General features: G+C 41.5%; 1 protein-coding gene across 6 annotated transcripts in view; it reads left to right on the forward strand.

The window, feature by feature from the left end:
• Positions 1 to 18,727, forward strand: part of LOC115192831 (exostosin-1) — a 283,690-nt gene that overhangs the window by 33,676 nt on the left and 231,287 nt on the right. For 4 of the 6 annotated variants that reach the window (XM_029751720.1, XM_029751728.1, XM_029751710.1 and 1 more), the window contains one exon: positions 909 to 2,002. In XM_029751720.1, coding sequence (XP_029607580.1) covers positions 1,035 to 2,002 — 968 coding nt within the window. In that variant the 5' untranslated portion in view covers positions 909 to 1,034. Of the gene's footprint in view, positions 1 to 430; positions 523 to 557; positions 645 to 908; positions 2,003 to 18,727 lie in introns of those variants that run through there. The other 2 variants (XM_029751745.1, XM_029751736.1) reach the window with 2 other exon arrangements.

Below are 18,727 nucleotides of genomic sequence, written 5' to 3' on the forward strand. Positions count from 1 at the left end.
GCTTTGGCGTTAGCCTCGTCCCCGCAGGCTAATTGCGCATGGGTGGAAGTGTCTGAACAATATTGCTTTGGTGTGACACTAGCTACAGATTGTTACATCAGATAATGTGGTAGAAGGAAACATTTTTGGTATCCATAACTGGGTGTTACAGGTTTGCCTATACAAAACATTGCCAGAGATTGTTCAACTAACCAGTTATTGGCGATACTATATTCGTTCTTGAGTCGGGCAAACATGTATCTTCTAAAATGTCCTGTCCAGTTGCAGGTGGTGCGTTTTGAATTTAGAAAATGCTCCATTATTTAAAAAAAAGTTAATATTATTTTTTTTTGCTCCATGAAGTAATCCGACAATGTGTACACCTCCATCTTGTCTATTTCAAATCTCATTGATTGAGACAGGTGGGTCCACCCCAAAGGGCTGCATGTCTCGATGATGGTCACCTGTCTCAGTCAATGAGAGAAGATTTGAAATAAACAAGATGGTGGCATACACATTGGACTACTTCATGAAGCAAAAAATGTATTTATTTGAACAGCATTTCCTAAATTCAAACGCACCATCTGCAACTGGACACTGACATTTTTGGCTGAATCGAGAATGAAGATAGTATTGCAAATACAAGGGTAGTTGAAAAATATATGGTGAGATTTTGTATAGACAAACCTTTAATGGCCAATAATGGATACCAAAAATGTGGTAGTGTGGAACCATTGATTCTAATCATCAGACAATATGAATATTGATTTGTCTCAAATGTGCTGTAAAAACAAGAAGCAAACACTGTCAGTGATACCAAATGCATCTCTTGTCTCTGCAATCCATCATAATGGTAATCTCTGATTATCTGAAACGGAGTCCAGTTATAACGTGATTTTCACGCTTTCTGTTCTATCTTGTGCACACAGTGACTCAGACCAGCAGCATGCTTACCTGTGGATAAGAGTGAGCCCCGTGGGTTGAGTGTGGACCCCCACTTCCTCCCTGCTCCTTCTCCTGCCTCGGTTCCCATCATCTTCAGCCCTACTGTCCACATGCAGGCCAAGAAGAGGTACCTGGTCGTGTCTCTAGGGGCCTGTCTTCTTCTGGTTGCCTACCTGTGGGGACTTCAGATTGGGGAGTTCCATCATCAAAACCACCACCAGTACCTCTTCAGAGTCGCCCAGAGCCCCGGCCTCAGCCTGCTCAGACAGCGTTGGCCTGAGTGGACCCACCCGCTCAACACCTACCTGGAGGACGGAGAGCAGGAGGCGGACAGCCCTCTGCTCCACCACCAGCACACCTCTCCCAGGGAGAGGCGGGAGATCCGCAACAACATCTACAAGAGCAGGAGATGCCGCATGGACACATGCTTCGACTTCAGCCGCTGCCAGAGGGGGTTCAAGGTGTACGTCTACCCCCTGCTGAAGGGGGAGACGGTGTCTGAGAGCTACCAGAAGATCCTGACAGCTGTCGAGGATTCCCGCTTCCACACCACAGACGTCAACGAGGCCTGTCTGTATGTGCTGGGCATTGACACTCTGGACCGGGACCAGCTGTCCAGCCAGTACATTCACAATGTCAAGGCTAAAGTACAGAGCCTCCCAACGTGGAATGACGGGAGGAACCACCTCATTTTCAACCTCTACTCTGGCACCTGGCCATATTACACAGAGGAGCTGGGCTTTGATATTGGCCAGGCCATTTTGGCCAAAGCCAGCATTGATATGGATAATTTTAGGCCACACTTTGATGTGTCCATTCCTTTGTTTTCAAAAGACCATTCCCAAAAAGGAGGGGACAAGGGTTATTTGACACTCAAAAATGTCCCTCCATCAAGGAAATATTTACTGGTTTTCAAAGGGAAGAGGTATCTGACTGGTATCGGTTCAGAAACCAGAAATGCTTTATATCATATTCACAATGGGGAAGATATCATTCTACTGACCACCTGCAAGCATGGGAAGGACTGGGAAAAGCATAAGGATGCAAGATGCGACCGGGACAATGAAGAATACTCAAAGTAAGTTCCCCTCTTATATGTCCTTTCGCTGGTTCAGGGTCTGTCGGGGCTGACCACTGAAAGCGAGTCACGTATTTCAAAATGGTATGTTTCTCACTCTACAGCACGAGATGTAGACTGACAGTCTGACACAACATAGCAAGGGGTTAATCCCTATTTCTGGATGACACATTCCTAGCAGCGCTGTGGATATGATCAAACTACAGTTGCTCATCCATGTTAGTTGGATTATCCTGACACGTTGTTTTTCCTCTCAATGTTTGCATCCAGTTTTACTTTCATATCTTGCTGCAGTTTACAGTATCTACCATTATTTTAAAGCAGGTTTGTTTGTTACAGGTTGGGTGTGATGCTGTTTTAAAATAAGAAAAATACTTTAGAATACCCATGAGAGTACTGCTAGTCTGCTATAGAGTCAAACTATATTATTTTGCTCTGCAGCCTGAGTAAAAGCACAGTGCAACACACTTGAGAGATCTGTGTACAAAAAAAAACCTCGCTGCATAACAACTCGGCATCAACAGCAGACAAATGAAAGGAGTTTGTAAGCAGTTGCGCAAAACGTTATGGGCCGGGTAGAGGAGTTCAGGATGACAGGAATGTACAGTACCAGTCAAAAGTTTGGACACACCTACTCGTTCAGGGGTTTTTCTTTATTTTGACTATTTTCTACATTGTAGAATAATAGTGAAGACATCAAAACTATGAAATAACGCATATGGAATCATGTAGTAACCAAAAAAGTGTTCAACAAATCAAAATGTTTGATGTTTGACATTCGTCAAAGTAGCCACTTTGCCTTGACAGTTTTACACACTCGTATTTTTTTTGTATCGGCATGTATCTAAAAACATGTTAAAAAAAAGAATCATACTCTCATATGTTGTAGCTTAGACCGTATTTCACATCATCTGAGGTTTTTGTGTTGTGCCCGCTATCAGTTCAGACACAGCGTGCTCTTGAATACAGGGTGGGTGTCATTTCAATCATGGAAATCATTTATGGAATGGACCTATCCATTTAGAGCACTGCAATTTAGCTGGTACACCATTTGACATTTTTGTTGTATTGAAACGTCTAATTGCCACCACAAAGACGAGCCTCAAATGGCAACTTGAATGGTAATGCGTTTTCTATCTACATTTCAATAGGTTTCCTATGGAGGATTGACAGTATCATTTAAAACAACAGATATTCCCATTCAAGTCAACGTTATCTGATGTCTGGACCTCCAACCATCTTTGTGGTACCATTTGAAAGTTTGAAATGTCAATTTTATTCCCATTTTTAGAACATTTATCAGCCAAAACATGACACCCGCCCTGTATTCAAGAGCATGTTGATTTAACCGATGGCGGGCACAAAAACCTCAGATTATGTGAAATACGGTCTAAACTACAACATATGCAAATAGGGAAAAAATTAAGTATATGTGTTTTAAGATGATTGACAAAGGTTTAAATATGACAGTTTCTATTACAAAACATTCTTTTCAAGAAATAATACAATAGTTTGACAGCACTGTAAGCTTTTAAATTATATCAAGCTCAACCGTTTATCTTTTCCAGTGATGAAAACAACATGCATGTCTAAAGGTATGGTGGGGTTTTCAAAATGGGTCAATTTTAAGCATCTTTATCTCTGGAATGTTTTGGCATTCCGGTCCAAAAAGTAAATTTCTGAGCACTCCTTCAGTGGGCAAATATGTATGGATGGTTTCATTTAAATCAATGGGGGGTGCTGTCAATAAGCTATTCAATTCCCCAAAACGAAACCATGTGACTGTTTAAACTTGCCTCATTTAACCTGGATCGACATGGGAAGCACTGACTCCCATTGTATCAGGCTCTCCTGATTTGTTTTGTATGGCTGGGTTTTTCCCCGCTTGTCATTGTTGCAGGACGGGCATGTTTGTGCAGTGAAGACAATGTCATCACTGGTAATGCTCAGTCTTACGTACATTTTTAACTTACATTCCAGCCCTCACTGTTATTTCACTGCCTGGCTCGCCCTCATTGGTTATTAGTATGAATGAATGTCCCACAGGTGTTTTTAGAATGGTCAGATAGTTGAAGTGTGGAACACATCCTGTTAGATCTTTTAGGGGGGTTTTATTACAGTTCAGGCTCTGTGCCAAATCATATCACAAAACTTTGTTTGATTTTGACAGCTGGGCTCATCTGGAAATCGGTAATATTAAACATCAGATTGCCTCCATCTTAAAAATATCTTCAAGCTCACAAAGAGAAAGATTGAATAGCACTGTTTGAAGAGAAACAGATGTGGCCTACAGTAGAAATCCAAAAGATTGATAACCAAAGATATCAAATAACACTCTGAAAGTTACAAAACATTCCACAATATTTTGTATATCAATACAGATACATTGTGGGCAACACAAGGTACCCACTTGAAAATACTCACTGTGTGAATAAAATTGAAGGGGATTTCAAAGCCTCAGTCAGAAGAGTCAATAATTGGCTATCAATTGAAATAAACCAAGGCTGAGGGATCGAGGAAGATCCCACCCTGTGCTGGGCAGCCATGGATTGAAGTCAGATGATTTCACTATACTGCGATAACATCCCCAAGAACCCCACACGACAGGCCCACGTGTCTCAGCCAGTTTAGACATGAGGACGCAACGTTCCTATTTAACATGGAAGATTTACATCATGACACTTATTTCATTATCAAAATGGTGTGGAAGAAGTCATCAAAGCTTGTGTGTCTCAGAAGCCAGTCAGATTTATTTGTCTGGTCCTTGTTCTTTTCAGCCTTAGGCTAGAGAGACCCTGCTGATAAGATGTATAGATAGGCTCTAAATTAGTTTCTCACTGTTGGGTGCTTTCTGCAGATCCATCACCAGCCATGCAAGTAACGGTCCTCCGACAGTGTTTTAATTACAGACTACAATTTAACATGTTGTTCCCCAGCCTTGCTAGCAGTGAAAAGGTCTAGACTAGTTCCTGCTATTACTGTAAATACATGTTACATGACAAACCTGTTTCAATGGATTGTAAGAGGCCTTGGAAAGACTATAGGCATTTAAACAAAATTGGGAACGTTAAGAAACAAATCCATAAACAAAAATAAAATAAATAAATAAATAAATAAAATAAATTCTTAACAAAATCAAAACTACCACTAACCGGTCTCGATCATCATCATCATAAAGGGGAAAATAGGAGGAGATGTCCATCTTTCAATTTATTTGCCACGGACATAAAGCGCTCTGCACGTCATCGTCGGTGGAAAAAGGGCAGAGTATGGCAAGAGACAGCAGCGAAGTCCTGTATGCCAAATCTTTGAGAAGTTAAATGAGAAGGTGGTGAAATGCAAACTTTGCGAGGTGAAATTGAGGTACGGTAACGGTAGTACAGGTGCAATGCTTAACCATCGGAAACGGACGTACCGTGAGACCCCAAACCTGTTTCTGGCAGCAACAACAGACAGACGGCTTCACACAAAAGAAGTGCGATAAGGGACAGAGTTAGAAAATCACAGCGCTCATTACAGAATCGGTTGGGATGCAGCCGTTGTCAAAGGTTGAGCATGTCGTCTTCAATGCCCTGATGGCATGTCTAGAACCAGACTACAACGTGCCATGTCAGGAAACTGTGATGGCCCGGGTGACCAAATTGTACAATGATTTCTCTGCAAGTACAAAGCGCGATCTCTCCAAAAAAAAAACATACACGCCGTTAACATCAGGTTGTTGGACGTCTATGAACACGCTGTCATACGTCACTGCAACGAGCCATCGTATTGATGAGAAGTGGGTCATAAAATCCCATGTACTGACCACTGAAAACATGGAGTGGCACCTAGCAGAGTGGGTGGGGGACAGCAGTAAGGTGAGCGCCATTGTCCGGAAGAGAACTTCATTGCCCACTAGCAATCCTGTGCAGTAGGTCACAGTAGGACCATATTTAGCATTGTGAATTCACGTGAAATTATATGAATTTTTCTTAGTTTTAACAGGAAACCGATGAAAAAAAAATAGCAGTTTAAACATTAAGCCATTTAAAAAAAAAAAATTTGGTCATGTCTCTATTTCCAACTGTCTTTCATGCTGTTGAACTAACATCTCAATTTGATATAGCAGAACAATGATATTTCCTGTGGTCTAGTTTTGTCTGAGGTCCAGTTCTAACCCGATTGCAGAGGTGTACTAGATGTGCAGTGATTAACTTTCTGTCTGGTTTATCCTGAGAAAGGCAACTAAAAGACCAAGCAGGGATGCTCAATTCCCTTTCATAACGAGTTTTTTTTTTCTGGACAACTGGAGTCGGCGCCTGCACTAAAATTGCAACTGCAGACTGCACATTCAGTGCTCTATATTTTTGTTTTGTGCATATATCTGACACAGTAAATCTTAATATTTTAGCCAAAGATGCAGATCTTTGAGACGTAAGTTGACAGCTGAAAGAAAAGCTGAGAATCTTCTATTCTGCAGAGATAGACGCAACATTTTGGGCATTAAATAAATACAGTGCCTTCAGAAAGTATTCACACCCCTTGACCTTTTCCACATTTGTTGTTACAGCCTCAATTTAAAATGGATTACATTGAGAATGTCTGTCATTGGTCTACACACAATACCCTATAATGTCAAAGTGGAAATATGGTTTTAGAAATGTGTATACATTTTGTAAAAAATCAAAAGCTGAAATGTCTTGAATCAGTAAGTATTTAACCCCTTAGTTATGGCAAGCCTAAATAAGTTCAGGAGTAAACAATTGCTTACCAAGTCACATAAGTTGTATAGACTCGCTCTGTGTGCAATAATAGTCATTCAAAAAACCTGTTAAACACTATCTCATCTCTGTACCCCACACATACAATTATCTGTAAGGTCCCTCAGCAGCAAGCATTGAATTTCAAACACCGATTCAACCACAAATACCAGGGAGGTTTTCCAATGCCTCTCAAAGAAGGGTGGCTATTGGTGCAGACACTGAATATCATTTTAAGCATGGTGAAGTTATTAATGACACTTTGGATGGTGTATCAATACACCCAGTTACTACAAAAGATACAGGCGTCTTTCCTAACTCAGTTGCCAGAGAGGAAGGAAACTGCTCAGGGATTTCACCATGAGGCCAATGGTGACATTTAAAACAGTTTAATGAGCATTTGTGTTTAATAGCTGTGATGGGAGAAACCTGAGGATGGATCATCAACATTGTAGTTACTCCACAATCCTAACCTAATTGAAAGAGTGAAAAGAAGGAAACCTGTACAGAATAAAAAATATTTCAAAACCTGCATCCTGTTTGCATCAAGGCACTAAAGTAATACTGTAAAAAATGTTGCAAAGCAATTCTCAGTTTTTGTCCAGAATACAAAGTGTTATGTTTGGGGCAAATCCAATACAACACATTACTGAGTACCACTCTCCATATTTTCATGCTCTGGGTATGCTTTCATGTTATGAGTATGCTTGTAATTGTTAAGGACTGGGAGTTTATTAGGACAAAAAAAGAAACGGAATAGAGCTAAGCACATTCAAAATACTAGAGGAAAACCTGGTTCAGTCTGCTTTACAACAGACACTGGGACCTTTCAGCAGGACAATAACCTAAGACACAAGGAACAAATCTACACTGGAGTTGTTTACCAAATAGACAGTGAATGTTCCTGAGTGGACAGTTTTCACTTAAATCTGCTGGAAAGTATATTGTTCTCTAGCAATGATCAACAATCAATTTGAGCTTGAAGAATTTTTAACTTAATAATGGGAAAATATTGTACTATCCAGGTGTGCAAAGCTCTTAGACTTACCCAGAAAGACTCACAGCTGTAATCGCTGCCAAATGTGATTCTAACACGTATTGACTCAGGGTGTGAAACCTATATATTTTTTTTTAATTCAATAAATGTGCAAAAATGTCTAAAGGCATGTTTTTACTTCATCATTATGGTGTATTGTGTAGATGGGTGAGATTTTTTTTGTATATACATTTAAAAAAAATATATCCTTTTTGAGTTGAGGCTGTAACACAACAGAATGTGGAAGAAGTCAGAGGGTATGGCTACTTTATGAAGGCACTGTATGTTTCACAAGTTTGGATAGCGCAGTACAGTGAGTACAGGACTGAGTGTAGCGCACTACAGTACTCTACAATACAGTAGGACAGTACAGTAAAACACAGTGAGTAGAGTACAGTGTACTGTACTGAACTATACTTGAATTTACTGAACTCTGTTCTGCTGTACTGTACTCTACTGTGCTGCACTGTGATGTCAACTTATGAAACATGAGGAGAATGACATTCATATCCATAATTATGCATTTCTGTGTAGAACAGATCAGGGACCCATGATGTCATTCCATTACCGTAATTTCATTACCCTAATTCCTTACTGTATTTCAGTAACCAAAATAGATTTTTTTTCAAACTCAAGGTGTCATGTCATAGCTGACACCCCGTTTTTTCTGCAGAGATCTTTGAATCCTAATTCGGAGCGCATCTTTAAAGGGAAACTTCTCAATTTTTCAACTTCATATTCATCATCTCCAGCACCACCCCAACATCAGCAAATGTGAAAATGGTTCATTTCTATGTTTTGTAGTAAAAAAGATCGAGAAAGATAAGTGTTTCCAAAGACATCACTGGTGTGCAGCATGTGATTTTGACCAATTTTGAGTAGGTATTGCTTACTAATTGGTTGATGTCATTGGAAACACTTATGATTCTTAATCTTTTTTACTACAGGACATAGAAACGTGCCATTTTCACATGTTGGGGTGGTGCTGGAGATTATGAAGTAGAACATTTTTGAAATGTCCTTTTTTAAGAGTTTTATGGAGAACGTGGTCGCATAACTTGAGGGATATTTTACTGTAGTTCTGTTACCAAAGTCTGCATCTGCACAGTTCTTCCACTAAATTCGTTTTTGTAAAATGTTCAGTGGAAATTGTTAAAAGTAGTCCTTGTGCATAGTTATATGGTTTGTTAAACATTGAAATCAGTGTTTTTTTGTTTGGCATACATTTTAAAGTGGAAAAAACCTGAGTAAAAGCATAATTACATTACTGTGGAATTGCCCCTTTATCAGTATGTGGGTTCATTACAGGGTCTTTAAAGACAAACTACAAGCTGCAAAGGCTTATTGGCTTAGAAGACGTCCACACTGACTGGGGTACGAATATGATTTGAGAAATTTTGGAAAGACTTCTTTTGGTGCTTCCTCATGCAAGTCCTATGTACTTAATGAGACTAATGTACTGACTCAACACCTTGAAGGTAGCAAGATTATTATTGAGTGATTGACAATCACCATCTACCTTTTTTAGTTGAGAATATCAGCGTCAAGATCAATACTTGATCAACAAAAACCAAGGAGTGCATGAAAAGACCTGGATTGCTTTGTACTGTAAAATTTGTAATTGCGTTTTCTGTCAAGTGGATATGATGCCATCTCGACTAACTCCATAATCTCAAAAAATTATAGTGTAGCAATTGTAACTGGATTTTGAAAGTGTTAATGTGTTTGTTGTCTGTAACTTACGCCTGCCCATACCATAACCCCACCGCCACCATGGGGCACTCTGTTCACAACATTGACATCAGCAAACTGCTCGCCCACACGACTCCATACATGCTGTCTGCCATCTGCCTCGTACAGTTGAAACCGGGATTCATCCATGAAGAGCACAGAATTACAGCGTGCCAGTGGGCCAAGGTGAGCATTTGCTTACTGATGTCGGTTACGACGCCGAACTGCAGTCAGGTCAAGACCCTAGTGAGGACGACAAGCACGCAGATGAGCTTCCCTGAGACGGTTTCTGACATTTTGTGCAGAAATTCTTTGGTTGTGCAAACCCACAGTTTCATCAGCTGTCCAGGTGGTGGTCTGACGATCCCACAGGTGAAGAAGCCGGATGTGGAGGTCCTGGGCTGGCCGGTTGGAAGTACTGCCAAATTCTCTAAAACAACGTTGGAGGCAGAGAGAAATTAACATTAAATTCTCTGGCAAAAGCAATGGTGGACATTCCTGCAGTCTGCATGCCAATTGCACGCTCTCTCAACTTGAGACATCTGTTTTCATTGTGTTGTATAACAAAACTGCACGTTTTAGAGTGGCCTATTATTGTCCCCAGCACAAGGAGCACCTGTGTAGTGATCATGCTGTTTAATCAGATTCTTGATACGCCACAACTGTCAGGTGTATGGATTATCTTGGCAAAGGAGAAATGTTCATTTTAACAGGGATGTAAACACATTTGTGCACAACATTTGAGAGAAAAAAGCTTTTTGTGCTTATTGAACATTTTTGGGGATCTTTTTTTATTTCTGCTCATGAAACATGGGACCAACACTTTACATGTTGCGTTTTATATTTTTGTTCAGTGTATATAAAATCTAGCCAACTTGGCTGTATTTGCTTGCTAACAAATTGAACTGTTAGGAATACACCCTCCTCTGTCTCCAACTGTTTGAACAACCCAGCCTTTCAGAATGACAACGAGTTGCCAATTACTTACATAAATGCGTCTTTTTATGCTCTTGAAAATGTATAAAACGCAAACTACTAGACAGACAGCACATAACAGTCTGTGGCCAAAAAAAAGGGTATCGTTAGAGACAAAAAAGGTGTCGTTAAAAAGTTATCCATTACAGTAAAATAATGTTTCGGCGTCCATATGACTGACTCTGGACCAAACCTCAAATGAAAATAGTGAATTGAAACTGCTTGTAGTCAGAGAGGAAGTGATCTTTGTTGTAAGGGGTCTTGATTCTTGCAACAAAGGCATTTGGAATGTCGTTCTAAAACACGAATTAGAATTAATCAAATGAATTCGATATACTGTGTCGCCCAGCCCTAACCTCGACTTGGAATGGGACTTGACTCAATCACAGGTTCTTGTTTTTTCTCGCTCTTTCCCATCTGGACAGCCAAGTGCCAGGCTTTTTTATATTTTTTATTTCTATGTTGTGATTGGTGAATTACTTAGGCAAGTTTGTATAATTAGAGAACTGTCAATACCATATGCTTTATGCAATTCAATGCAAAATAATAACATACTGTAATTCCAATTCTTACTTTTGACATTCTGAAGCACTATCCAATTAACATTTGCCAACCCTTTATGTTGATAAAATGCAAAATGCGCTATCGAGTGTAATTTTAGAGCCATTTTATAAATGTTGAGAAAAGCAAACAAGCGGGATACTTTGATCCTAAACTACTTCATCAAGGCACACAAATTGGCTCCAACAATTAGTGCATGTATGCTTTCATGTCAAAATAAAGTGGGTCTAAAGAGGCAAAGCATCATGTGCCACTCACTGCAGTTAAGGTGAGCTGATTACATTTAAGGATCAAGCGGTTTGGACCTGCGAATATGTGAGTGAGTTTTTTTGGTTTTACTGTCCTTGTGGGGATCAGAATTCCTCACAAGGATAGTAAAACAAGAACAATTCGAACAAGTGGGGACATTTCGCCGGTCCACACAAGAAAAAGGATATATTAGGCATAGGGGTTAGGGAAAGTAGGATTTTTAAATATAAATCAATTGTCTCCACAAGGATAGTAAAACAAATGGGTCAAATAAAATGTAATTTGCCGAATACAACAGGTGTCGAGCTTACCGTGAAGTGTGTGTGTGTGTGTGTGTGCACATGCGCTTGGTGTGTGTCTCTTTGTTAACATCAGCTGATGCGTGAGCTCTGATATTAAGGAAGTCTCGAGGTTCTGCTCATCTTTTTTTATTTAACCTTTTTTTTAACTAGGCAAGTCAGTTAAGAACAAATTATTATTTACAATGGCGGCCTACCAAAAGGCCTCCTGCGGGGATGGGGGCTGGGATTAAAAATAAATTAAATAAAAATATAGGACAAAACACACATGACAAGAGAGACAACACAACACAAAGAGAGACCTAAGACAACAACATAGCATGGTAGCAACCTAACATGGTAGCAGCACAAAACATGGTACAAACATTTATTGGGCACAGACAACAGCAAGAAGGTAGAGACAACAAAATCGTTATGCTGTCTGACTGTAGCCTAGAGCACATTCTTTATATTAGCGGGTTAGGTTCGGGTGCGTCAGATTTTCACTTATAGTATATTATCACATGTAGTCGTGCGGATGGGTTATTACCAATTGCGGATGGGTGCAGGTGAATAAACGGCTGACACAACTAAAAGGCTAGAGTTGCTGCTTTCAAGAGGCGGGACAGTAATCTGTATGCTAATAAGAAATCCTGCTACGACCTTCGATGAGCCATCATCAAAGTGTCAATACAGGACTGAGATCAAATCCTCCTACGCCGGCTCTGACGATCATTGGATGTGGCAGGGCTTGATAACTATCACGCATTATTAAGAGGAACCCAGCCGCGAGCTGCCCAGTGACGCGAGCGTACCAGACGATCTAAATGCCTTCTATGCTCGCTTCAAGGCAAGCAACACTGAGCCAGCTGTTCCGGGCAAATGTATGATCATGCTCTCTGTAGCCAATGTCAGTAACACCTTTTAGGTTAACATTCACAAGTCAGAAGGGCCAGACGGTTTACCAGGACGCGTACTCAGAGCATGCGCTGACCAGCTGGCAAGTGGCTTCACTGACATTTTCAACCTCTCCCTAACCCTGTCTGTAATACCTACATGTTTCAAGCAGACCATCATAGTCCCTGTGCCTAAGAACGCCAAGGTAACCTGTCTAAATGGCAATCACCCCATAGCATCATGAAATGTTTTAAAAGCCTGGTTATGGCTCATGACCATCATCCCAGACATCATGGACCCACTCCAATTCACATACCGCCCCAACAGATCTACAGATGACGCAATCTCTCTTCCACTCCACACTGCCCTCTCCCACCTGGACAAGAGAACACCTATGTGAGAATGCTGTTCATTGCCTACAGCTCAGCGTTCTATACCATAGTGCCCTCCAAGCTCATCACTAAGCTAAGGACCATAACACTGTACACCTCCCTTTGCAACTGGATCCTGGAATTCCTGATGGCCGCCCCTTACGTGGTGAGGGTAGGCAATAACACACTTATGGGGGCCTTTCAGAGCTGTGTGCTTAGTGCCCTCCTGTACTCCCTGTTCACCCACAACTGTGTGGCCACAACTCCAACACCATCATTAAGATTGCTGACAACACGACGGTGGTAGGCCTGATCACCAATGACGATGAGACGGCCTATAGGGATGTCAGAGACCTGGCAGTGTGATGCCAGGACAAAAACCTCTCCCTCGTCATCAGCAAGACGAAGGAGCTGATTGTGAACCACAGGAAACGAAGGGCCGAGCACATCCCCATCCACACATCACATTGACTGTAGTGGAGTGGGTCGAGAGCTTGAGGTTTCTCAGTGTCCACATCACTAAGGATTTATCATGGTCCACACACACCAACACAGTCATGAAGAGGGGATGACAATGCCTCTTCCTCCTCAGGAGGCTGAACAGATTTTGCATGGGCCCTCAGATCCTTTAAAAGTTCTACAACTGCACCATTTGAGAGCATCTTGAATGGCTGCATCACTGCTTGGTATGGCGGCAACTTGGCATCCCACCGCAAGGCGCTACAGACTGTAGTGTGTACGGCCTTGTGCATCACTGGTGCTGAGATCCCTGCCATCCAGGATAGAGGTTGGCATGGGAACAGTCCTCCTGCGTGTCCCGCAGGATTCTGTCAGGAATGGGAGTGAAGTTCTAGAGTCAAGTTCGGGACCGGATCAACAGTCCACAGGAACGGGGAGTGCAGGAATAGTTATAAACAGTGTTTTTTGGGGGCGGAAATATGTGTGGAGCATTTCATTAAAAAAACTATTGTGTAGGTCTCATCATCCTCCAGCTTAATCAATCTACATTTAGGTCATTTAGAATACGCTCTTATCCAGAGTGACTTGGCCTACAGTCAGTGCATTTAACTAAGACCGGTAAGACAACCACATCACAGTCGCATATTGCATTACTGAAATAATTTTCAATACTTCCTAAACAAACACAATAACCTACATATTTCTGCGTGCAAAAATGAGCACAAATGATTTTTATTTTAGCAATAAGACTGCTAAATAGTTAATCCAAGTAGCTATTTCGTTAACTATCTGCATTGATGCTTTTGGCCCTGACTTTTTGACTGCTGTTACTTTTTATTATTTATCCTGTAGCCTAGTCACTTTATTCTTTAGTTATAAACTCAGCAAAAAAAGAAACATCCTCTCACTGTCAACTGCGTTTATTTTCAGCAAACTTAACATGTGTAAATATTTGTATGAACATATAAGATTCAACAACTGAGACATAAACTGAACAAGTTGAACAGACATGTGACTAACAGAAATGGAATAATGTGTCCCAGAACAAAGGGGGGGGTCAAAATCAAAAGTAACAGTCAGTATCTGGTGTGGCCACCAGCTGCATTAAGTACTGCAGTGCATCTCACCAGGGGTGAATCCGACCATCACCCCTGGTGAGACAAAACCGCGACTCGTCAAGTGAAAAGCACTTTTTGCCAGTCCTGTCTGGTCCAGTGATGGTCGGTTTGTGCCCATAGGCAATGTTTTTATCGGTGATGTCTGGTGAGAACCTGCCTTACAACAGGCCTACAAGCCCTCAGTCCAGACTCTCTCAGCCTATTGCAGACAGTCTGAGCACTGATGGAGGGATTGTGCGTTCCTGGTGTAACTCGGGCAGATGTTGCCATCTTGTACCTGTCCCGCAGGTGTGATGTTCAGATGTACTGATCCTGTGCAGGTGTTGTTACAAGTGGTCTGCCACTGTGAGGACAATCAGCTGTCCGTCCTGTCTCCCTGTAGCGCTGTCTTAGGTGTCTCACAGTACGAACATTGCAATTTATTGCCCTGGCTACATCTGCAGTCCTCATGCCTCCATTCAGCATGCCTAAGGCATGTTCACGCAGATGAGCAGGGACCCTGGGCATCTTTCTTTTGGTGTTTTTCAGAGTCAGTAGGAAGGCCTCTTTAGTGTCCTAAGTTTTCATAACTGTGACCTTAATTGCCAACCGTCTATAAGCTGTTAGTGTCTTAACTACCGTTCCACAGGTGCATGTTCATTAATTGTTTATGGTTCATTGAACAAGCATGGGAAACAGTGTTTAAACCCTTTACAATGAAGATCTGTGAAGTTATTTGGATTTTGACAAATTATCTTTGAAAGACAGGGTCCTGAAAAAGGGACATTTCTTTTTTTTTACTGAGTTTATATACATATCTATCTCAATTACCTTGTACACACATTGACTCCATACTGTTACCCAGTGTATAGTGGCAAGTTTTTGTTTCTCATTGTGTGTTATGACTTTTCTATTTCTTTATTTTCTCTCTGCATTGGCGGGGAGGGCCCGCAAGTAAGCATTTCACTGTTAGTTTACACCTGTTTGTTTTATGAAGCATGTGACAAATTTATTTTATTTCTGTGTGAGAGTCAGGCAGAGTGCAGCTCTGCTCTGTATGCTGGGGGGCTACTTCTAGCTCCTCAACAGCTCTCAGTGTGGACGAGGTGAGAGCTATACAGAATCACCTGGCTCATTAAAACAACCCTTGAGCGTGTCATACTGGAATTGTTGTACTTAGCAAACCTGCGGAAGTAGTATTCCCTCTGTGTGTCAACATCTCTCCAGAGGCATTAAAAAGGCCTTGTTCTCAGGGGTCCTTGCTGGACCAGGTACAGCACAGTAAACCAATGGATGAGATGTGTGAGGAGGACAGGAGGGCAGCAGTCAGTCAGTCGGTCCTGAGAGGCCTTCAGGTGCTGGCAAGGTGAATCTCTATCTATAACCAGCCATGGTTTGAGCACTGAGTAAACATGCCAGCCTCTCCATCTTTTACCAAGGCTGCTGGGTCAATCATCTTTACAGCTGCTTTATGAAGAGTGACACCTCAAGGAATAAACTCTGGCTTAATTCCTCCTGTCAATTCAAATTTATCGAACCTATAACATTTCATACAAGAGAAACCAAACAGCCCTTCCCTTATTTTCCCCTGAAGATGAAGGCAGTGGAGTGAAACATTTGCAGCACATTCACATTTAATTGTTTTTACTGCTAAATATGAATTACTTTAAAAAACATTTGGAAAGTATTTAGCCCCCTTGACTTTTTCTACATTTTGTTATGTTACAGCCTTCTCCTAAAATTGATTTTCATCAATCTACTGTACCCCAAAATGACAAAGTGGAAACAGGTTTTTAGAAAATTTAGCAAATGTATTAAAAATGAACTGAAATACCTTATTTACATAAGTATTCAGACCCTTTGCTATGGGACTTGAAATTGAGCTCAGTTTCTACAACTTGATTGTAGTCCACCTGTAGTAAATTCAATTGATTTGACATGATTTGTAAAGGCACACACCTGTCTAAATAAGGTCCCACAGTTGACAGTGCATGTCAGAGCAAACACCAAGCCATGAGGTCGAAGGAAATGTCTGTAGAGCTCCGATACAGGATTGTGTTGAGGCACAGATTTGGGGAAGGGTACCCAAAAGGTCTCCAGCATTTAAGGTCCCCAAGAACTCAGTAACCGCCATCATTCTTAAATGGAAGAAGTTTGCAACCGCCAAGACTCTTCCTAGAGCTGGCCACCTGGCCAAACTGAGCAATCGGGGGGTAAGGGCCTTGGTCAGGGAGGTGACCAAGAACCCAATGGTCACTCAGACAGAGCTCCAGAGTTCCTCTGTGGAGATGGGTGAACCTTCCGGAAGGACAACCATCTCTGCAGCACTCCACCATTCAGGCCTTTATGAATAGAGTAGCCAGACAGAAGCCACTCCTCAGTAAAAGGTACATGACAGCCTGCTTGGAGTTTGCCAAAAGGCACCTAAATACTCTCAGACCGTGAGAAACAAGATTCTCTGGTCTGATGAAACTAAGATGGAACTGTTTGGCCTAAATGCCAAGCGTCACGTCTGGAGGAAACCTGGCATCATCACTTCTGTGAAGTATGGTGGTGGCAGCATCATGCTGTGGGGATGTTTTTCAGCGGCAGGGACTGGGAGACTAGTCAGGATCGAGGCAAAGATGAACGGAGCAAAGTACAGAAAGACCCTTGACGAAAACCTGCTCAGGCCCTCAGACTGGGGCAAAGGTTCACCTTCCAACAGGACAACGACCCTAAGCACATAGCCAAGACAACGCAAAAGTCTCTGAATGTCCTTGAGTGGCCCAGCCAGAGCCCAGACTTGAACCCGATTTGAACATCTCTGGAGAGACCTGAAAATGAAGAGAATGGGAGAAACTCCCCAACTCCCCAAATACAGGTGTGCCAAGCTTGTAGCATCATACCCAAGAAGACTTGATGCTGTTATTGCTGCCAAAAATGCTTTAACAAAGTACTGATTTAAAGGGTCTGAATACTTGTGTAAATGTGATACTTCAGTTTTTTTTTTATTCTAAACCTGATTTTGATTTGTCATTATGGGGTATTTTGTGTAGATTGAGGAAGAAAACAAACAATGTAATACATTTTAGAATAAGGCTGTAATGTAACAAAATGTGGAAAAAGTCAAAGGGTCTGAATCCTGTCCGAAGGCACTGTGTATATACATGGTCTAAACAGCAATGGAATTATTGATGACAAACATATCCAGGAAAGATGCTGAATAAACAAAATAATCAATGGTTGTCGTAAAAAATCTGCAGCTTCTAATTTTGGTATGATCTGAAAACCTTGTGGCAATGTAAGTTTTGCATAATTGAAACGTGTTGGTCATAAAGTGGAGCCATAAAACATCAAGCTGCTGTTTTGGCATGGATTCAGAAACTTTCATTGTTCCACTAATGCTGTCGTGTCACAGAGCGCTTGCTTTATGTTTTCAATATAAGGTGATGAGCCGTACTAAGACCATAACTTAGTCGGAACGGATTTATTGCGCGTTGACCCTTTATTATAAAAAAAGTAATATCCTCAACTACCCTCGGCCTACTATTATCCATTTACAGTGTCATGTTTTTGACTCCATGTTTCCTAATCCCTATTGTCCTCTCGCAGTATGCATTGTATGGATCATTTGAGAGCAGAATTATCTAAATGCTCCCTGAATACCCTCGTTGGTCAGATTATGAGCAGACCTCTCCAAGGCTCTATTATAGGATGTAAGTACTGAAATTGCCTCTAACTATCTCTATAATTATACACATACAAGGTTCCATATTTTTTTCCCCCATCTGGCTGTTTCTGATACTCTGTTAGGTCATAGTCTGTCATAAAGTATGCATGGACAGGAAAGCTCTGCAGAGCAGAAAACAGGTTTGTGTAAATGCTCTTTGAGTGTGTCATCAGTGTAGATTACCTCTCATCCATTTTCACCAGTGACAATTAAAGCTTATCGTGTATTGGCACATTCAACAGCAGAGCAGAGAACTGTCTCTAGATCCCAGGGATATGTGTTGCCTGCTGCCTCCCAATTAACTGCTACACGATCACAACTATATATTCCCGTTCCCATACATAGCAACTCAGGCAATCCAATATTCACCCCCGATGGACACGCATGTGTCATACGAGACCACACGAGGGGCAGAAGTTAACAGACAATGTTCATGTCACCAGTGTAGCCTACTGTGTGCACAAGTTAACAGTGGTATCGTGGAGCAGTGGAGTTGTTGCAGAGGGTGCCTTCATCCTTGTGATGGGATGTGAAAATGCCGTTGTTCAACCCACAGATCTGACCTGCCTCCCCTCTGTGGGATCAGGCGTTATTAAAGTGGCTCACAGGGGGCAGGGAGG

This window comes from Salmo trutta, chromosome 1, assembly GCF_901001165.1.
Source record: "Salmo trutta chromosome 1, fSalTru1.1, whole genome shotgun sequence".
Taxonomy (NCBI): Eukaryota; Metazoa; Chordata; class Actinopteri; order Salmoniformes; family Salmonidae; genus Salmo; species Salmo trutta.